This window comes from Tiliqua scincoides, chromosome 4 (assembly GCF_035046505.1).
Source record: "Tiliqua scincoides isolate rTilSci1 chromosome 4, rTilSci1.hap2, whole genome shotgun sequence".
In the NCBI taxonomy this organism is placed as follows: Eukaryota; Metazoa; Chordata; class Lepidosauria; order Squamata; family Scincidae; genus Tiliqua; species Tiliqua scincoides.
Genome location: NC_089824.1, coordinates 4,223,365 through 4,245,708, shown reverse-complemented (window position 1 = coordinate 4,245,708; position 22,344 = coordinate 4,223,365). Strand labels below are relative to the sequence as shown.

Here is a 22,344-nt window from a genome sequence, read left to right as displayed (position 1 = left end):
CAATAGATAGGGAGGGAGGGAGTCTGAGCTGTTAGCAATTGGTTAGGACAGCTAATCTTGGACAGCCGGACAACTTGGACAGCTCAATGAGAATGTTGACCCAATGTATGGCAGCTGCGGGGAAGGGCAATTCCATGCAGCCCTTAGGAAAGAGGGTGACAAAAAAGACGGCTAATGTGATGATGCCCCTATACAAATCAGTGGTATGACCATCTTCGGAACACTGTGTCCAGTTTTGGTCAGCAGACTTCAAGAAGAATATTGTAGAGCAGGAAAGATAGAAAAGAGAGCCAAAAACATGGTGAGGCGATTGGAGCACCTTCCTTACAATGTTTGGGGCTTTTTAGCTTGGGAAAATGGCAATTAAGGAAGGCATAGTTGACAGCCCAATCCTTTCTAAACCCCCCCCCCCCCCACCGGCCAATGCCATCGCACCACCTGAGCTTGCAGTGCATCCTGCAAGGGGGCCAGTACTGGAGGTCTCCTCTGGGTAAGGGAACATTTCTTGCTTTGTCTTGGAGTAAACCTCCAATGCTACAATGGGTGTATCTGGACCCATGCCAGGATTGGCTATGGAAATAGCAATGACACTATCCGGTTTCAGCAGCCACATTCCTCTGAATACCAGTGACAGGAGAGTAATGGTGGAAGAAAACCATTCCTGCTCATGGGCTCCCCGAATGCACCAGGTGGGCCACTGTGGGCAGCAGGAAGCTAGACTAGATGGGTCTTTGTTTGAACTGATCTGGCAGGGCTTGTCTGGAGTTCTGTTCCTCTGGCCTGCCTTTGGGCTTGTGAAGCTCTGTGTTGATAACAAACAGGTCTGTTTCCTACATCTCACTTTCCCTGCCTCTGTCTGGGGCTCAGGCTGGTACTGAGGCAGCAAATTAAGCCTCCCTCTGGCACCTTGAAATCCGTTCTGCACTGATTAGCCTGAGAGCATTTTCTATAAACGCCGGGCCTTCTATCCAAGCTGGTTATCATCTTAAGCAACTACTGAACTGGAGCTGGCAGGCGCAAGGAGGCCAGGCTGGAGCTTGCAGACGGATTAGTGAGCCAACAGAGTCTGCCCTCTGATATTGCCCACCATGAGATTACGCTGAGAAGGCAGCTCTAGCGGTCCCAAATGAGCGGATGAATTAAATGCGGCGAGTCACAGCTGCTGCTTCTGACTCTGATAAAAAAAAAGGGATTTAACATCATGCCAGATTTTTTATTTAAGAAACACATAAGTACAATGGCCCTAGAGCAGTGTCCATATTAATGCAATGAAATTCCATGTCTAAAATTAGCAGAGAACAGCAGAGATTCTGAGGACTGCCATGGAGCGAGCTGGGTAAGTTGCTGTTCCCAGTTTCACCGCAGCCACGAGATGTGGCTGGACTTGAGGGAAACCACTGTTACCTCCACCTCTTGCCTAGTCGGAAGGTGGGATTGAAACAGCTTTCGAAAAATAGTTATCTGCAAATGATCCAAAGGAGAGGCCACATCTAAGTGGATAAGCTCCTGCTTTGCATGCAAGAGGTATCAGGTACAATCCCTGGAAGCATCTCCAGGTAGGGAAGAAACAAATGGGGGTGTCTTAAGCAGCACCAGTGGGTTATGGCCCAGCAGGCCATCAGCAAGGTGAAATTGAGCAATGAATGAGGAAGCAAGAGATAAGAGCATCAGAGATCAGACAGCTGGGAGCTGGGACTTCTTTGTGGTGACCTTTGTTTATGGTACACTCTTTTGAAAGAAATATACAGGTGGGTTCTCTTTTTCTGTGAGTTTGGAACCTGCGATTTGACTCACCACAGGTTCTGAACTCGCATCGGAGGGCCTTGGCCTAACCCCCCAGCTGTGAAAGGAAGAGCCTTCCAGTTGTGTCCAGGGTTTTTGAGGCCCTTGGAAGTTGCACCTGGCCTCCCTGGACCTCAGAAAGCCTCCTGAATGTGGGAGACGGACTTTGCCCCCAGCTTCCATTATTCGTGGTTTCAGTATCCATGGGGTGACCAGATATCGAGGTCCAGAACCAGGGGACATCCACTAAAATTGAGCGTTGGGAGAGTTAGAACAGACAAAAGAAAATATTTCTTTACTCAGCGTGTGGTTGGTCTGTGGAACTCCTTGCCACAGGATGTGGTGATGGCGACTGGCCTGGACGCCTTTCAAAGGGGATTGGACAAGTTTCTGGAGGAAAAATCCATTACAGGTTACAAACCATGATGTGTATGTGCAACCTCCTGATTTTAGAAATGGGCTATGTCAGATGCAAGGGAGGGCACCAGGATGCAGGTCTCTTGCTATCTGGTGTGCTCCCTGGGGCATTTGGTGGGCCGCTGTGAGATACAGGAAGCTGGACTAGATGGGCCTATGGCCTGATCCAGTGGGGCTGTTCTGATGTTATGTTATGTAACTGTACAACAACTGGGCATCAGTCAAAGGCTCTTTGGTTGCTGCTGGTCTTTTTATATGTGTTGTGAACTGTGTTTATTGTTTTACTATAGCTTTTAATTCATTGTGTTCATATTGATTGTAAGCTGCCCCATGCACATTTTGTGCAAGTGTAGCATAAAAACGACTCAACAAAATAACTCAGCCCAACTTTTTCTTCGTCCCTGACCTCGGATTTCACCCTCTCCCCATTTAATATTCGGCTCTTTTCTTCCTCCCCAGGAACACCACAGTGCTGAATTCCAGAGTTATCTCGGTGACTGTGAAACCAGCTCCTCGGTCACTCCTCACCCCACTGGAGATTGAGTTCTCCCACTTGTACAATGTAAGTGTCTGTTGCCTTGCTGGTAATCATGAGGGTGTTTCCCCCTGGAAGAGATCAGCATCATCAGTTTTCTCTTACAAGGCATCAGTTACTCTCCAATAAACACTTCACAGATGCAAAAGGCACCCATTGCCCAGACCAGTGGTTCCCAAACTGTGCGCCACAGTTCCGCAGGGCAAACATAGGGGCTCCGCATGGCATTTTTTTCCTAGCTCGCGAAGAAAAATGGAAATCAAATGAATTGCGAGATATTCAGACCTAACAATAACAAAGAGACCCAAACATCCTTAAAATCCACTCCCCCCCCCCCAATGTTCCAACTACAATTTTTGATATCCATAATGGTGAATACTATTATGGGAGCTGGCTATGAGTCCGCTCAAATAAGCATACTTAAAATTGTTCCCAGTGGTTGTTTCCCATCTGTGGAAAGTTCCTTCTTGTCATTTAAGAATATTTTCAGTGGTATGGGGGGGATTACAACTTTTTGCTCTTCTTTTTTACTCTTTGTCTTGAATATCATTTTAAGATGGTTTTATATGTCCTGCGCCCAGGCAATCAATTGGATAGACATTCAGAAAATCAACATATTGGGACATTTATTCCTAACTGAGAGACTAGAGAAAGGATCAGGTTACCTGGGCAAAACCCTGTGAATCTCATTCCAAGTAGAGGATTTCCAGAGAAAGTTGCACAGGCTTTGTGTAGGGAGATGATTTTGGTCGTCAGCACAAGGCCATGTCTAGGAGGCTGCTTTGTCCAGGTTTCTGAAAATGAAGCATCAACACTAGTAACAGAGGATACATTATTTTTGAGGGGGTTACGAGAATTGCCACCAAATTTTACTCAAGAAGACATTGAACGCTTGTTTGTTGGCAAAACCTCTGAAGGCGTTTCCATGACTGGTAGCAACATTCTCCTAGGGATGATTTAAAGCAAGGATGCTTGTATTTAAGCCAATTTCTCATCTGCCCTTCTCTTGTCTCTCATCTTGGCAGGGAACTACCAACCAGACCTGTATCCTCTGGGATGAAGCCGATATGTAAGTCTAGTGGGGGTTTGCTTGCTCAATTAACCTTTGATGAAAGTTTAGTTTTGTGATTGTAGTGGGATATTTTGGGGACAGATGAGTGCAGACAAAATACACCCCCTTGAGTCTCTGGTAGTCATATCTGTCTTCATCCACTTTTATCACTCTTTTTTGTGTCTATGTTGGAAAAGGGGTGCTTCTAAAAGTCTCTCCATTCAAGTTTGAACCCTGGTTTTAAAGTTCCTTATCTTGTTTGTGAAGCAGCACTCATAGGTTAGCAATTCACCAGCTTTGTTTAGATTGCTGGGCACGCTTAGTTTGCTGCAGTTTTCCTTGCTGCTTGCCAATGTGCATAAGTGCATGTGCACGTTGATTAAAACATACGCAAAAAAGAATCTTGATCTGATAGCACAGTCTTCTCCAGAGTTGTATTGTTCCATGATTTCAATCAGTGCATGCGTGAGCACATGTACATTGATTATATCACAGAACAAAAAACCTGATCTCGTCTGATCTCAGAAGCTAAGCAGGGTCAGGCCTGGTTAGTACTTGGATGGGAGACCACCTGGGAACACCAGGTGCTGTAGGCTTATACCATAGTCTTTCCAGACTGAAGGTTGCCAACCATGTAGAACAAAAAAGAATCATTATGCAATTGTGTGATCTCATCAAGATTCTTTAGATGCATAGTGTCAGTGTGCATCTGTGTACATTGGTATATCGGGAGCCAGTTATTGGGGGGGGGGAGCCTTTCAACAATATGTCCTTGCTCTAATCCAGAAATTTTTTTTAACGTTCCAAGTTAGATCAGAAGGCTGTCAGAGCTGATCACATGTTAACAAAATTGACTGAGGGCCCAGTCCTATACAGTGCTTACTAGCTCACCGCCAGCGCACACTGTTATAAACATGCCATAAGGCATGTTTGGCCAGCACCTGTCAGGAGATGGTGGAGTGCTGCCTGGTGCTCCATGGGAGCGCCGGACAGTGGAGAGGTGAGTGGGAGCATGGGGAGAGGTGGGGGAGGTGTTCCAGGGTGGAAAAGGGCAGGCATGGTGGGGCGAGGGAGTGGGGCAGGATTACTGGAGCTTTCCTAGATCCAGAGCTCTACATTGGGCCGCCTGGCAAGACACAGGACTCCTTTACTCTGTGCCGGCTAAATAGCTGGCGCAGAGTCGAGTAGTCCCATTGTGGGGCTACTTTCCTTACTCGAGGGAAGGGGATGAATGCCTCGGCAGCTATTTTGGCTCGGCAGCTGCCCTGCCCACAAGGCAGCTCAGGGTTGGGCTGCCTGGAGCATTCACCAAATGTTATTCATAAATAATAGTTTTCGTTGTTGCATTATTAACTTCGTTGTTGCAATAATAACTTTAATTATTAATAATAATTAAATTATTAACGTTGTTGCATTATAAAGAAATTGCACAACATTTCATATGAACATGCAGAACATTTCATGGACTTCCCATGCAGGAATACAACTGATAGCCCAATCCTGATGTTGGCAAGTTGCGGGGTGGGTGGAACAGAGTGGATCGAGGGAGGGGTAGCGGCATGTCAGAGGTGGGAGGGGCCTATTGAGCTGATGCAGGTTCAGGGAGGCTCATTGGTGATTGAGGGGCCTCCAGAGGGCTAATATTTTTCCTTACTGCTCCCAAGCCTTCCAGTCAGCCCCCACACTTGTTGCTGTTTCTGATACTGGGTGATCAAGATCTGGTAGCTCTTAACATATGGTCAGCCACTGCAATATGGTCTTTCTTCACATGACCATGAAGACACATCTCTCCAAACACGCATTGTCAGTGGAAAATAACTCCCACAAGTTGCATTTTAATGTGTGCTCGTCGCATGTTTTATAGTTTTACACAAAACTGTGGCATGTACTTGGAAGTGGAACAGGCACGCACACTGAGGAGCTGCAGAACTTACCCATTCTTGGTGCGGTGACTTGTGCTCTTGCACTTGAACTGATGGGAGAAAGCGGATGTCTATAAGCTTGGTTTATTTTCAGAGCCTGCAATGAAGGCAAACCTGGTTGGGATACAGGCAAAGTCAGGAAATTAGTTTTCAAAACTGGAGCCAGATAGATCACCTTTGAAAGTGTGCAGCTGCCAGTCAGGGGGATGGAGCTGGAAAGATATTCTGCTATCAAGGGCCAAACTTCAGTTCTGCTTCAGTGTGGCATTTCTGCCAAAAAGCAGCAGCCAAGGCTTCTCCCCCCCCCCCCCGCCCCAAAACACCTAACAGCTTCCCCGTCTCCTCACATCTTGGTGTTCTGTGCCTTCTTTGCCTGCAGCTGGAGATGGGGCTGGTAAACAGAGAGTGCTGTGATGGAAGGTCACTGGTGAGTTCTTGTCAGCATTGCAGGGGAGAGCAGGGACCTAAAGGTGCAGCTGTTGCTTTTGGCATCAGCTTCACCTTTTGCAAAATGCCTGGTTTGGCCCATCGTAAAAGCCCCTTGTAGAGTATACAGAATGCCAGATGCAAGGGTGGGCACCAGGATGCAGGTCTCTTGTTGTCCTGTGTGAGGCCACTGGTGAAGCCACTGTGAGATCCAGGAACCTGGAAGAGATGGACCCTTTGGCCTGATCCAGTGGTGCTCTTGTGATGTTCTTAGACTGTGAGGGACTGTCCCTTTTAACAGCCCAATCCAGTGCAAATTCCTCTGCGCTGGCAGTTTCCACTGCATACCATGAAGGGATTTAGCAGGTGGAAAGTCTGCTTGAGGTAGGGGGATATTTGTCCCTTTGCCCCAGGAAAACACCAGCTGCCTCTATGGGTTAACTCAGACCTTGCCAGTAACACTGCTGGCACAAGTTTACATTGATATGTGTTTATGGATCAGGCCCGGGAAAGGGGATAGGATAAGAACATAAGAACAGCCCCACTGGATCAGGCCATAGGCCCATCTAGTCCAGCTTCCTGTATCTCACAGTGGCCCACCAAATGCCCCAGGGAGCACACCAGATAACAAGAGACCTCATCCTGGTGCCTTCCCTTGCATCTGGCCTTCTGACATAGCCCATTTCTAAAATCAGGAGGTTGCACATACACATCATAGCTTGTACCCTGTAATGGATTTTTCCTCCAGAAACTTGCCCAATCCCCTTTTAAAGGCCAGTTGCCATCACCACATCCTGTGGCAAGGAGTTCCACAGACCAACCACACGCTGAGTAAAGAAATATTTTCTTTTGTCTGTCCTAACTCTCCCAACACTCAATTTTAGTGGATGTCCCCTGGTTCTGGTGTTGTATGAGAGGGTAAAGAGCATCTCTCTAGCCACTCTGTCCATCCCCTGCATAGTTTTGTATGTCTCAATCATGTCCCCCCTCAGGCGCCTCTTTTCTAGGCTGAAGAGGCCCAAACGCTGTAGCCTTTCCTCACAAGGAAGGTGCCCCAGCCCAGTAATCATCTTAGTCGCTCTGTTTTGCACCTTTTCCATTTCCACTATGTCTTTTTTGAGATGCGGCGACCAGAACTGGACACAATACTCCAGGTGTGGCCTTACCATCGATTTGTACAACGGCATTATAATATTAGCCGTTTTGTTCTCAATACCCTTCCTAATGATCCCAAGCATAGAATTGGCCTTCTTCACTGCCACCGCACATTGGGTCGACACTTTCATCGACCTGTCCACCACCACCCCAAGATCTCTCTCCTGATCTGTCACAGACAGCTCAGAACCCATCAGCCTATATCTAAAGTTTTGATTTTTTGCCCCAATGTGCATGACTTTACACTTACTGACATTGGTGCATGCCAGTGCTACTAATTCCTACCCCTGTCCTAGGTCCAATTTGCCCACCCTGTCTCTGTCAATGCCCTCCCCCTGCACTCTTACAACCCCTCCCCATTCCACCCTCTCCTGCCTCTGCATTGCTCAGCACTGGACTTACCTGCTCTGGCAAGCAACCTCTGCTTTGACCTTCCCGATGGCACGCCTGGAGGCTGTGCTGTTGCAACATGCTTTACAGCGCATGTGCAACAGCTCGTGCTAGCAGAGCACACGCTCCGCCATTGCTGAAGGGGAATAGGCAGTTTCCATGGCGTCTTACCTATGAGATTGCGTCCCGTTCAGTGGTGTAGCTAGAGGGGGTGCAAAGCACTAAGTTTTGCAGATGCCGCAAAAGGCCCCTGTTTTGCTCCCACTTCCTGGAATGGCTTCAAAGGGAAGGATGTGCCATTCAGGTGCCTGCAAAACTTAGTATTTTGCACCCCCTCTAGCTATGCCACTGGTCCCACTCAGTAAAGTCTCCCCAAGATGAAGTTGTCCCATGAAGTGTTTGGATTTATTTATTTATTTTAAAGAGAAGCAGGCCCTAGGTCTGACACAGAAGAAAATTGCCCCTCTGAAGTCTGCCACAGGCAAGGTCATCCAGGATCTCTTCCAGGCCCGGCCGATGCAAACGCATCCAACAGATGGGAACATTTCAAGAATGCCGTTTACAACACCGCCTTGTCCATATTCGGCAAGAAGACCAACAAGGCGGCAGACTGGTTTGAAGCCCACTCTGAGGAGTTGACACCAGTCACTGAGGAAAAGAGGAGAGCTCAAGCAGCATACAAGGCCTGTCCCAGTGAGCGCAACCTGCAGGTCCTCCGAGCTGCTCGAAGCAAAGTCCAGCAGACTGCCAGGAGATGTGCTAACGACTACTGGCTCCAGCTCTGTTCCCAGATACAGATAGCGGCTGACACGGGCAACATCAAGGGGATGTATGATGGTATCAAGCAGGCCCTAGGTCCGACACAGAAGAAAATTGCCCCTCTGAAGTCTGCCACAGGCGAGGTCATCCAGGATTGGGCGCAGCAGATGGAACGCTGGGTGCAGCACTACTCTGAGCTATATTCCAGAGAAAATGTAGTCACCGAAGAAGCGCTGAACAACATTGAGTGCCTGCCTGTGCTGGAGGAGCTTGACAGTGAACCAACCCTAGAAGAACTTCACGTGGCCCTGGACTCCCTTGCCTTTGGCAAGGCACCTGGAAAAGACAGCATCCCTGCTGAGGTCCTAAAGTGCTGCAAAGAGATCATCATCACTGAGCTGCATGAAATCCTTTGTCTCTGCTGGAGAGAAGGTGGAGTAACTCAAGACATGAGGGATGCAAACATCATCACGCTGTACAAGAACAAAGGTGACAGGGGTGACTGCAACAACTACCGCGGCATCTCTCTCCTTAGCGTTGTAGGAAAGCTGTTTGCCCGAGTTGCACTAAAGAGGCTCCAGGTACTTGCAGAGAGCGTTTATCCAGAATCACAGTGTGGATTCCGAGCCAGCAGGTCCACCACTGATATGGTATTCTCCCTTAGACAACTGCAGGAGAAATGCAGGGAACAACAACAGCCACTCTTTATAGCCTTCATAGATCTCACGAAGGCTTTCGACCTGGTCAGCAGAGATGGCCTCTTCAAGATTCTCCCCAAGTTCGGATGTCCACCCAGGCTCCTCAGCATCATCAGATCCTTCCACAAGGACATGAAGGGCACTGTTGTCTTCGATGGCTCCACATCAGACCCCTTTGACATCCGAAGCGGCATGAAGCAGGGCTGTGTTCTTGCACCAACCTTGTTTGGGATTTTCTTCGCTGTCCTGCTGAGGCAGGCCTTTGGAACTGCAACAGAAGGCATCTATCTCCGGACCAGATCAGATGGAAAGCTCTTCAACCTCTCCAGACTGAGAGCAAAGTCCAAAGTCCAGCTGAAATGTCTTCGTGACTTCCTCTTTGCCGACGATGCAGCTGTCACTACCCACTCTGCCAAAGATCTCCAGCAGCTCATGGATCGTTTTAGCAAGGCCTGCCAAGATTTTGGACTGACGATCAGCCTGAAGAAAACACAGGTCATGGTTCAGGATGTGGACTCACCTCCCTGCATTACAATCTCTGCGCATGAACTGGAGGTTGTCCATGACTTTGTGTACCTTGGCTCAACGATCTCCGACACTCTTTCTCTCAATACCGAGCTAAACAAACGCATCGGTAAAGCAGCTACCACGTTTTCCAGACTCACAAAGAGAGTCTGGTCCAACAAGAAGCTGACGGAACATACAAAGATCCAGGTCTACAGAGCTTGCGTCCTGAGTACACTTCTGTACTGCAGCGAGTCATGGACTCTTCGCTCACAACAGGAGAGGAAACTGAATGCTTTCCACGTGCGCTGCCTCCGACGCATTCTCGGCATCACCTGGCAGGACAAAGTTCCAAACAACACAGTCCTGGAATGTGCTGGAATCCCTAGCATGTATGCACTGCTGAAACAGAGACGCCTGCGTTGGCTCGGTCATGTTGTGAGAATGGATGATGGACAGATCCCAAAGGATCTCCTCTATGGAGAACTCGTGCAAGGAAAGCGCCCTACAGGTAGACCACAGCTGCGATACAAGGACATCTGCAAGAGGGATCTGAAGGCCTTAGGGATGGACCTCAAAAAGTGGGAAACCCTGGCCTCTGAGCGGCCCGCTTGGAGGCAGGCTGTGCAGCATGGCCTTTCCCAGTTTGAAGAGACACTTGGCCAACAGTCTGAGGCTAAGAGGCAAAGAAGGAAGGCCCACAGCCAGGGAGACAGACCAGGGACAGACTGCACTTGCTCCCGGTGTGGAAGGGATTGTCACTCCCGGATTGGCCTTTTCAGCCACACTAGACGCTGTTCCAGAACCACCTTTCAGAGCGCGATACCAGAGTCTTTCGAGACTGAAGGTTGCCAATACCACTAGAAAAGAAAATCCCACAATCCACCATGTACGAATTTGCATTTAGATAGATGTTTAAGCTGTATTGTCCGCAGTGGTTCTTTGATTTAATCAATCCAGCCTGCCTGGGTGACTGCATGTCAGGAGGGTGAACTCATCCTCCCCTCCTCCTCGGTTCTGCCCCACCTTTTACATTTGTGAAGGGACCAGCCGGGGGAGCCCATTTGTGTTTTTGTTTGCACCAGAGTGTATGATTAATGAGCTTGGCAGGAGCTGGCAAAATTGAAAGCCGCAAGCGTGGAATGATTTGGGCTATGCTGGTGCGTTTGTAGGAAGTAATTATTAACTGCTTAGCCGCACAGTTTGAACTGATATCTCGGCAGGTTACTTTCTTTGTCTCTCTCTCATACGGCTGTGCCTCCTCTAGCATGAAATTTGGGGTTGGTTTTACTTGGGTGGGCTGCAAAGACAGGCTAGTGTGATTCAGGGACTTGAATATACTGTGATCAGACAGCAACCCCGCCCCCACATCCAACAATGGTGTAAGGGAGGGGGGAGGGATTATGCCCACGGCCATGCCCCCTGATGCTCCCACTGGCAATGTCCCTCAATGCCCATTAGTGTGTCATTTGTCTGCAAGGGGTTGATTGGCCCAAACTTGTGGAAGGTCATGCAATTTGGCCTTCAGGCTGATCCAAATGGCCTAGAGAAGTCATTTTCAACCACTGCGCCATGGCACACTGTGAGTGGTCCACAGGTGTGCCACAGGAATTTGGGGAAAGTCATTTACTAGTAGGGCCAATGGGAGATGTGAGCCTCCACTGGCAGCATGGTGTGCCTTGTTAATTGTCAAAAAACCGATGGTGTACCTTGACAGTTTTAATGCCTTGTCAGTGTGCCATGAGATGGAAAAGGTTGAAAATCACTGGCCTAGAGGAACCTTCCTCTGTGCATTCAGCTCTGTCCCTTGTAACCAAACACTAAGCACACAACAATGCAGGGCTTCTACGCTTACCCAGGGGACGGGGACGAAAATCCCCTTCTCCCAACATGCCACCTGCATCTGCCCTGGGTGCGCAGCATGCAGCGGCAGCCATTTTCAGTGCCGCCGCAGCCTCACGCCCTGGGCAGCTCAGGATTGGGCTCTCACACATAATGGGGAATTGCAATTCATGAAATTAAGCTTTTAATCTCCTCTTCACATGGGTGAAGAACAGGCAGGGGAGCATGTGTGACTGAGGTTTTCACCTGGCTATTGACTCTATGGGGACAACTCCTTATGCCAGAGGTTCTCAAAGTGTGTGCTTCAATGTTCTAGTGTGCCATGGTGCACTCACAGGGGCACTAAATAAAATAGTGCCCTGTAAAACTAAATAGGCACTTTCCTAAATAAAAAAAGTCCTCAGGCCCTGCTGGAAAGTTAATAGCGAGGAAGCTGCCCTCAATTCAAAGGGGAGGGAATTCCTTACTTCAGGTGCCACCACTGAAAAGGCCCTGTTTCAGGCCGTCATCCCCCTTACCACTCTCAATGACGGCACAACCAACAGGGCCCCTTCTGATGACCTCAGATAACGGACTGGACCAAATGGATGAAGGCGGACTCTCAAATACCCGGGTCCCAAGCCATTTAGGGCTTTAAAGGTGTAAACCAGCACCTTGAATTCAGCCTGGAAATGAACCAGCAGCCAGTGCAGCCACCGAAGCAGTGGTGTGACAGAGTCAAACCACCAACCTCCAGCAACAACATGGACCACCGCATTCTGTACTAGCTGTAGCTCCTGGACCATCTCCAGGGGCAGTCCCACGTAGAGAGCATTACAATAATCTAATCTTGATGTCACCATGGCATGGACCACCGTGGCCAGATCCGCCTGAGACAGGTACAGCCACAGCTGTCAGACCAGCCGAAGCTGGGCAATGCACTCCTGGCCACAGCTGACTCTGGACATCCAGGAACTTTTAGCACAGGATCCAGGAGCTTTTAGCACAGGAGAATTGTACAAGATCTTGTGCTTTCTGCACAATATTTCATGTGCTGTTGGCCCAGTGAGAGAGAAGAAGAGGCCATGAAGTGCTATGTGGTGCCCCTGTGAGAGTGAAGTGCGCCACGGCCCAGGTGAGTTTGAAAATCACTGCCTTTATGCAAAACGAGCTCCCAAATATTTTGATTCCCAGGATGCCAGAAGTCAGCATGTAGTCTAGCAAGTGTGATTTCTTAGGACTCCAACTTCCTGGAAATGCTCCTGCAAAAGAGTCACGCGCATTAATGAAAGAGCTGACCAACCTTCGTCCCTTTCTTGCCAATTTATCAGGTGCTGTTATAACATTCCCCATTCACTCCAGTTTCAAGTTTGGGTTTAAAGGGGTGATGCATGAGAATTTCTGAAGACAATTAAGAAAACGGGGGGGAAAAGGAGCAGTGTGTATTCATGGGGGGGGGGGGTTTGAAGTAAACCTAGATCGGCATGTTCCCATTTTCTCCTTTCCAAACACTGGTGAGAGGGGAACATTCTTCCCCATCCCCTCCCCTTGCTGGATGTCTAACAATGCCCAGGGTGAGCTGGCTGGCCTGTGGCATTCAATGCGCTGACACGGCCTACATGTTGATGGAACGAGTGCCTCAGTGCCAGGCAGGTCAGGCAGTGCCAAGGGAAGGAGACTCCCCCCCGCCCACTCTCTGCATTGGTCCTGGGTTACAGAGCTCAAGTATCTTACTCTACCCCCCCATCCCTACATCCTTTCTCCATCTCTCCCTTTCTTGGGGGGGCGGGGGATTTTCCCCCAAGCTGTTTGGGAGGTGTCCAGTTTTCAGGCTCCTGTGTGCCTCCTGTTGTGTCCTGGCTAAGTGGGCCTCATTATGGGTTTCCATGCTTACAAGTCACACGGTTCTCACAAATGCCTCAGACCTGGGAGTGAGTTGGCTTTATTGGGGGGGGGGGGAAGCAGGGTTTTAGTGAGAAGGAGAAAGAGACTGGGAGGTGTCCCTGACAGGCTGTGGGAGGGAATAAATGAGCTCCTGTAATTAAACAACAGGCGGCCACAGATCCCAAGAGCCAGATACCAAGGGAGGGAGAAGGTGATTGACAGCAGCCTGGAACAGGCCTCTGCTGAGCTGGCTGGTATGATATTATCAATGCCCCCTTCTGTTTTAGGCCCCCCCCCCATTGAATAGAATGGCAGCGGCCAAGAGCCATTGATGACGTGACTGGCACGGTTCTCTTTTGTGTAAGTTTTGAATGGACACTGAGGCAAAGTCATGTCACTCTGTGGCCCAGGTGACCCCAATGTTTCTGGGGTGGGGGTGAGGAGCAGCATTTGCAAGAAATCCTGAGGTTGTTCAGCTGGTTAGTCAAAGTGGCCCTTTGACCCTTTTGTGCAGGAGGATTTTCATGAGTCTTATTCATTTGTGGAGGCATTGATGTCCCACCTTCTTGCTTCCAAGGACGCTCTCAGGGCAGAGTGACCGCATCCCTTGAACGAATATGTAGTGTGTGGGACTGCGCCTTTTGTGTCTGCATGTCTCTGTCACTGAGGCTCATGCATGAGGTTCCTTCCCATGCATCGCTTGAATACAATGCATTTTTTCTTCACATCTCTCTCTCTCTCTCTCTGACTGTTTTGCAGTCAGCCATCCCCCCACCCCAGTTTCGTTTCATCAAGAGGTGGTTGATTTGTTCCAGTCAGGGGGATGTGATAGAATTGCTCCATTCTCCACCCCCTTGTGCAGAATCCCACCATTCCGGACTGAGTTACATGCTGAGGTAGGGACAGGGGCAGCCCTCCCTCCCCCCGCCTTTCAGTGCAGGCTGCTCAGCCCACGTGGTGTCACTCTTGAATTCATTGTTGCCCAGACAGCTTGTGTTGAATATGTCAGGAATTGTTAATGCTGCAGGAGTCGCTCCAGACCCACCGAGTCAGCCCCACAGAGTCCTTCACCATAGATGGCAACAACAACCTCCCCCAGAACCCTTGTACAATTTGCTTGCAGGGCTTGGCCAGGGCAGGCAACACAGAGTCAGGTTAAATTGTCAGCAGCCCAAAGTACAGGCTACATACATGCAAGAGCCCCTGATTTGATTTTTTGGAGGGAGGGAAAGATGATCACACTGAAATTTTGGAATGGAAATGCATCTCTCTCTCTCTCTCTCTCTCTCACACACACACACACACACACACACACACACACACGTATGTGTATGCGCATCTCTTTTAAAGACTCAGCATGGAAAAGCTGTGGATTGAGTTTCTGTGTTTGTGTATGCGGCAGAGAGAGGCATATCTTGCGGGCAGAGGCATATGTAATAACCCTGGTACCCTGAATAGTGACATCACATCAAGTGCCATCATGACATTACCTCTGGGTTCGCCTGGAGAAAGAGGAGGAGCCAGCAGTGTCCACTTCGCAATCAGGCAGCCAACCCCATTCCTTCTCCTGTGGGGGCTTCCCTTTGAAGGGGCTTGAAGGAATGGGGGTGACAGCACCTCCTCCTTCTCCAGACAGCCCAGGAGTCATGGAGGCACTGGTGAAGGAAAAAAATTGTGCCTCCTTGGCGCATGGCATCCAGGGCAGTGCCCCTCAGGCTCTGCCCTTGAAACACTGCTGTGGTGTGTGTGTGAGGAGGTAGAGTTCCAGTCAAAGGTAGTATTCAGAGTTCCAGTCATGCTATGTGTATACAAACATGCACTCATGGGCACTCTGTGGGCATGCCCACAAATGTGCGTGCAGTAGGGTGGAGCCTGCTGCATCAACGGCACTCCATTGCTCTATGAACAATTAGTGAATGCATCCCAAATGCCTCCAATGGCTTTTGGTAGATCCATACTGCTCTCAACATCCTTGTGGGGAGGCAGAATAGCCTTGAACATGAGCTGCTGAGACAAAGAAAATCAAGGAAAAAATGCTACTCCTAATTCTTTGCTGCCTATCCTCTGCTGTGCTGGACAGAGAAAGCAGAGGGAGTAGAGGGTTGTGGGACATGGAGGAGGGAGGGGTCAGGCTGGATTGTGCTGGATAGAGAGGGCAGAGGGAGGAGAGGGTGATCCAGTCTGACCCCTCCCTCCTTCAAGTCCCACAACCCTCTCCTCCCTCTGCTTTCTCTATCCAGCACAACTCAACCTGACCTCTCCCTCCTCCATGTCCCACAATCTCTTCTCTATCTACCACAATTCTGCAATCCTCTCCCTCCACAGCCCCAGTTTGGCTGTACTTGTCATAAGAGGCAACTAAACAGCCACCGGGTAGATGGGACTTGTTAGCCTGGGAAGGCAGCTCATCTGAGAAAAGGAAAGCTCTGATCCCAAACCTCCACTGCCTTGTGGCTACATCCAGTTATGGAAAAGGCTTCAGGAGTCAACCTCGAGGCAAAATCCGGAGCCAGAGTCCCTGAGGCAGTTCGCGGCTGAACACCGTCATGCTCTTGCAACTCCTGCGACGCTGCTGGAACCAACCATATTGGCCTCTGCCTTTCCATTGGACCATTTCAGCGATGTGGAGAGGGGGGATTTGCTGCATGGGAAATAGTCTATCCTCCATATCCATACCCAGGCTTCACGCAGTGGAGAGGACACTCTGTTCCAGAATCACTATTCAGAGTGCGATACCATAGTCTTCCAAGACTAAAGGATGCCAACGTGATCCTCTGCTGGCATAGAAGAGTGTGTTTCTAGAAGAGTGCTATCCTCGAAGGCAATGATTTTGCTGTATAAAACCCCAAAAGGTTCACCCCGAAAGGTCCACGTGGGTCACATCCATTTGGAGTGCTGTTGTGGTGTCTCTGTGGATCGGCCACTAGGGGGAAGCATCACTCATGTGTGCGGACTGAAGGAATAGGAGCTCTGGCATACGATCAGATTGAACTGGCCTTCAAAAACTATTCCACTGGTTTGTCTCTTCTAAGGCCTCGGCAATGACCATGGCTACAGACAGACGGTTGGCTGAGATATGGACAGGGGCAGGAGGGCACATGGGCCAGTCTGTTATTTATTTGGAATATCTGTTATCTTGCTCTTCAGTCCAAAATGACTTCAGAGTCATGTACATTATTTGAAAAAAAAAAAAGAAAAGAAAATACAATGACCAGGTAATGATCAGATAGAATGACAGAGCAGTCAGTCAGTGTTCGCCTTAATGGCAACGAAACAGATCTTGCCCTTTTGTCATATAAAGCTTCAAGCTGAGGTGCTGCATCCTGACTTCAGGGCCCTTCTCAGTTTTCTGCAAATCACAGATACTGATCTCTCTTTTTCTGTTGCCCGCCCTCGAGCACTGCCACAGCCCACCCAGCCCTTTCCTCCCTGGGGTGACTGTTCAGGCTGCTAAGAAGCCCTGGCTTCTTAGCTGACTGGCAAAGCGGATTAGAGCGCAGCCACTCCTGAGCCAGAGCTGACAGCTGGATCGATACTTACTCCTGGCAGCTTCTTGGGAGCACAGGGAGAAAAATAACTGTCACACAATTGACCTACTGCCAGGGGACTGTGATGGATGGCGTGTGGGCAGCATGGCGGAAGGCGGCGCTAAGCCTCCTAGAGACGAGTGAGCCTTCCCTGCCTAGTGACCAAAGGGGTCTGTGGTGCTGAAAGGACAGCTCCGCTTCTCTGGGTTTTGAAACAGATTTCTAAGAATTTGGAGTGACCTTAGGTCAGGCGGGCAGAACCCATCTCCTTCTCAGCTCTTAGCAAGCAAGGAGTTAAGTTGGGCCAGTGCATTTCAGATGGATGGACCCTGCAGTTCCTCCAAAACCTGATCAAATGAAAACTTGCAGTCTGTTCTACTGAGTCAGACCACCTCTCCACCAGGACCAGTATGTTATACTCTTACCGGCATCAGGGGTTTAGATAAGGCTCTCCCTACACTCCTGCAGGTCTGGTGTTAGGGGCTGGCATTGTTTGGGAGCTGGAAAGGCCCAGATTCCTCTGTGGCCGATTCCCAAGACCACTTCCGTGTTCGTAGCCTTCGTGTGGTGGGAGTGGAGTGACTCCCTCCAGAACTACCCAGGTAGGAGAAGGGCATGGAGGAGTGTATGCTGAGAACTATCTGGAACCAGATCCACCTGCCTCTTTGCATTGGAGATTAAAGGGACATATTCTAGCACCTTCTGCATACAGAAAACAAGCTCTGTCTCTGTGTTGTGGGCTTTCCCCAATGAGGAGGTTCAATATTAATAATGGTGTGTGCATCAAACAAGAGAGAGAGATGTGATGCTAGGACAAACTGGACTGTGAAAGTGAGAGAACCATCAGTTTTAACAGATACCTTTTTGTCCAGTCACCAGTGATCTGCCAAGTTTATTTAATAATTATATAGCGGTAACTGATGGAAGTTACAAATGTTGAAATCCCACTGAGTTCTGATCTGCCTGCCTGTGGTCCATTCAGGGAGCTATGGAGGGAGATTTTCTTCAGCTGAGCCCTCAGGAAAAGTGATTCCTACCCCCCTTTAATTAGAAGGCTGCCTCTTTCAGCTGCTTCCACATTAGCAGGTATTTAATTAGCAAAATAATGCCCTTATGTCCTCCTGCCAGAGAACAGTAGGGAGCTCCCCTTAGGGGGAAGATCTTCCCAGTCCCTTTGCTACTCATTCTGGGAGCTGAGACAACCTCCAATGTGAAAAGCAGCTGACAGTTTTGCACAGATGTTGCAACATCTGTCCCAGTTTGGAGCAAATTGATTGGCTGTGTGAACAACAGTGTTCTTGCTTGCTTTCACTCTTTGCACCTCTTTCTCCTCTCCCGTCATAATTGGAAGGATGAGATGAAATGGAAGTGGGTCACCTTCCTAGACTCCTGTGCTAATAAAAGGGGTTTTGATGCACCACAGTCATTCAACTTCTTAAAAAAAAAATTATAAAAAAAACAACATGATTTTGAATCACGTTTTCCATGATTGCAGTCAGGGCAATATGCAGGGTAGCTCCCAATATCTAAAGCCACAATAAAATCATTAGTTTCTAAACACTCTGAAATGTAATGGAAACTCACAAAGTCAAGCAATGGAAGCAGGTGCAAACATCTTCAAAGCAGCATCACCACAGTTGTGTGATGGAATGCAATGCAATGTTCACCGTTCCTGCCTCCAGCATTTTGTGGAGCAGGCTGCCAGATTCTAACTCTTGTCCTCTGAATGAATTTCTGTCATCAAGTCACTACTATGTTTGAGAAAAGAACAAAATACAGACACAAGGTAGAGGTTATTGCCCTGAATCACAAATGTGTGTTGTGTTGCTAATGAATGGGGAGGGCTATTCAGAAACATATGCTTGGAATAAACATGTTCCCAAAACTGTATTTATCTAGACCCTCAAACTATGGGTCAGCACCCACTGGTGGGTCCTGACCTGATTTTTGATGGGTTCGCAAAGGATGATGAAAAATCAGACCAGTAATTGCCTCAAGCCCTGAGGCTATTCAAAAATCAGAGACTATAGCTGCTAATTACCCTGCAAAGAACTCAGCTCCTGCAGTTTGCAAGCATATGCAAATAAATGGAGATAATGGTTTGAGTCTGGTAAACCTAGGTGGGTCCTGATAAAGCATTGTTTAAAAAAGTGAGTCCTGGTGCTAAAAAGTTTGGGAACCACAGGTCTAGAGAACAATTGGTGGGAAAGAGAAAGGGGTACTCAACCTTTCCTACTGATTCCTTGTGAAAAACCCCAACAGGTCAAACATACGCGCTGCACCAAGCCACGTTGGCTTCCGGTTCCAGGGTCTTGGATAAGGGAAGGTCAGGGCTATTTGTAGGGGAGAAACAACAGGCAGGGGGGCACTGACTGTTTCTCTTCAGTGAACGTCCTCCACCCCCGCAGTATTGACGATGCAAACACAGAGTAGGAGGGTTTCTTTTCTGCCCCATTATAATTGTCTTCAGGCTGTGTTGAGAATGCTCAGACGTTTTATTTTCCCTTTTTCTAGTATTGATTGCTACCTCTGTATGTATAGCATGTGTAAGCATGCACACTTTAAATCTGAAAGTTGTCCAGTCTTGCAGGAATTTTGTAAAGTGTGGAGGGCACAGCATGATGGGAAATTTGGCATGCAATAATCCTTGGGCCGTGATGATGCTTGTGTATGAGTCAAAGAAATTGCATTCGGCACCTTGCTGTCTCTGTTCAGGAACAGTGAGAATTGAGAGTGAGATGAATGAGAAGCGGGGAACAGTGAGAACTGGGTAATGCTCATGTGTAGTATGCGGTTTGACAGCTTTGGCTTATTTTCCAAAGCTTATTATAAATATTTAAGTGGGAAACAAAGTAAGGGTAATAATCACAGCTAGATGGGCCTATGGCCTGATCATGTGACCTGGTTCTTAATCAATAATGACATGAATTATAATAAACAATGAGGCTAAAATTGGACCATACATTCCAACTGAACATTTGAACATAGGAATCTGCCTGAGGAACAAGTTGAGTTTTTATAATTGGAATGCAATCTATTTTTTTTCCCTTTCTTTTTCAACAGAGCAGCTGTCTGAGTGGGGGGTCTAACCCTTTGCCCTCCTACCAGTTCCCCAAGTTAAATTACTCACCCCCAACGCCACTTCTCTTAGCTGCACACTGGAAAAAATAATGGGCTAAATGTCATGCCTGTAAGTTTTCTGCTGTGCAGTTAATAGGAACTCAGGGGGAAGAAAGGTACAGAATCCTTTCCCTGGTTCCATACCCTCATTCAAATGAACCCCTTCACCTAATCTGTCTGTGGACTTCCTTACTACAAGGAAGTGGTGATGGCAACTTACCTAGATACCCTTAAGAGGGGATTGGGCAAATTTCTGGAGGAAGAATCCACCGTGGGTTACAAGTCATGATATGTATGTACCAGCTCCTGATTTTAGAAGTAGGCTACCTACCTCAGAATGCCAGATGCAGGAGAGGGCACCAGGACGCAGGCTGTGTCTGTTGTCTTGTGTGCTCCCTGAAGCATTTGGTGGGCCACTGTGAGATATAGGAAGCTGGATTGGATGTGCCTTTGGCCTGATCCAGCAGAACTTTTCTTATGTTCTTAATAGCTTGCTTCTGAAAAGAGTCAGGGGTCCCTCCCAGCCATGGATCTCTCACATCCTATCTCATTTAACCCAGATGCTGGGTCAGTCCATCTAGCCCAGGATTGTCTCATCTGATTGGCTTATGCAATTCTCCCCATCCAAATTTCCCCCATATTTGGGGCTTCCAATAGACCCAGTTTTATTGTTTTGTAGCATCAATGCATTAACCATCTACCATTCTTCCTTTAAAAACAAAAACAAAAATTCAGAGTCCTCAACTTTCTGAAAGGATCACACATCAAATTATGGTTCTTTATCCCTGTTACCAGTGTATAGGACTGCATTGATTCAATCACAGCATATCATAATCCCCTTTTGGATGCTGCTTTAAGAGAGAGTGTGTGTGTGTTGGGGGAATTGGTTCATGCCTCCTGTCAATGATTCTCCAGTCTCAGGCTGAGGTCATTTAGCTCACCTGAGATCAGTTTTAGCTAGAGATGCCAGAGGTGAAAACTTAGGCGCAGAGCAGCCCTGCTGGATCAGACTGAGCACCCATCTAATCGCACAGCCTTGTTTCCCATCTTGCTAGCTAGATGCCCCCAAGGAAACTTGGATAAGAAATGTTCCCAGATCTGGTCTTTGAGATCATGTGGAGCAACTGTGATATGTAAAGCACAGCAGAGTTATTCATCCGTGGAATGCAGAAATAGTGCTACACATCGTGGTGTAATTATTACGTAACTTCACAGTCTAATGCAAAGTGACATGTGTTCAGGGCAACTGCAGCAACTTACAGCGTAATGATGAGAGCAGTAAGCGATTCAGCAGTTTCTCAGCGGACATCAGAACGGGGCAGTGGTGCTTTCTTGCAATGCAAATAGAAAAAGACAGCTAGAGTCGAATGCAGATTTGAAGGAGGATGGGAATATAGGTCTAACCATCCAGCCATTACAGAAGTCCCCTTAACCGATCCAGGAGCGAAGCTGATAGAAAGAGGAAAAAGCATTTACAATAGTATTATTTCCCAATAGTAAACACTACAAAAAAACTAAACTTTATATAATAATAATAATATAATATACAGTATTTATATACCGCCTTTCTTGGTCTTTATTCAAGACTTTATTCAAGGCGGTTTACATAGGCAGGCTTATTAAATCCATGCAGGGATTTTTACAAATTGAAAGAAGGTTCTCTCTTTCAAGAACCACTACATTCAAGGTGTTACACTCCGATCTGGTTTGACATTCTGGCCTCCATCCTCTCATGCTCCGAGCAGATGGAACAGCTCAGCTGCAGCTTGTCAGCTGCTTCAAGGTCGCACGGTGCCGGTGGCCTCGAACTGGCGACCTTGTGGATGTTAATCTTCAGGCAAATGGAGGCTCTACCCTCTAGACCAGACCTCCTGCCCTTCTTTATGAGACTGTGTGTGTGTGTGATGGCATCAAGATCACTTCTGGGGTATTTTCCCAGTGTGAAGGCACATCTGTGCATACTAATAAAACAGTACACAAAAGGAATCTTGATGCAATCACAACAAGCAAAAGCATTTTTTTAAATCAAGTTTTATTAAGAACATAAGAACAGCCCCACTGGATCAGGCCATAGGCCCATCTAGTCCAGCTTCCTGTATCTCACAGCGGCCCACCAAATGCCCCAAGAAGCACACCAGATAACAAGAGACCTCATGCTGGTGCCCTCCCCTGAATCTGGCATTCTGACATAGCCCATTTCTAATATCAGGAGGTTGCGCATACACATCATGGCTTGTACCCCGTAATGGATTTTTCCTCCAGAAACTTGTCCAATCCCCTTTTAAAGGTGCCCAGGCCAGTCCTATACACTCCTATGCATCAGTAAGGCAAAAGATGCCAATAACCTGAAAGC

General features: G+C 48.1%; 1 protein-coding gene across 1 annotated transcript in view; it reads left to right on the top strand.

The window, feature by feature from the left end:
- Window positions 1-22,344, top strand: part of ADGRB1 (adhesion G protein-coupled receptor B1) — a 232,251-nt gene that overhangs the window by 107,130 nt on the left and 102,777 nt on the right. The window contains exons 15-16 of the mRNA XM_066623182.1: window positions 2,659-2,761; window positions 3,760-3,803. Of these exons, the coding sequence (XP_066479279.1) occupies window positions 2,659-2,761; window positions 3,760-3,803 (147 nt within the window). The remainder of the gene's footprint in view (window positions 1-2,658; window positions 2,762-3,759; window positions 3,804-22,344) is intronic.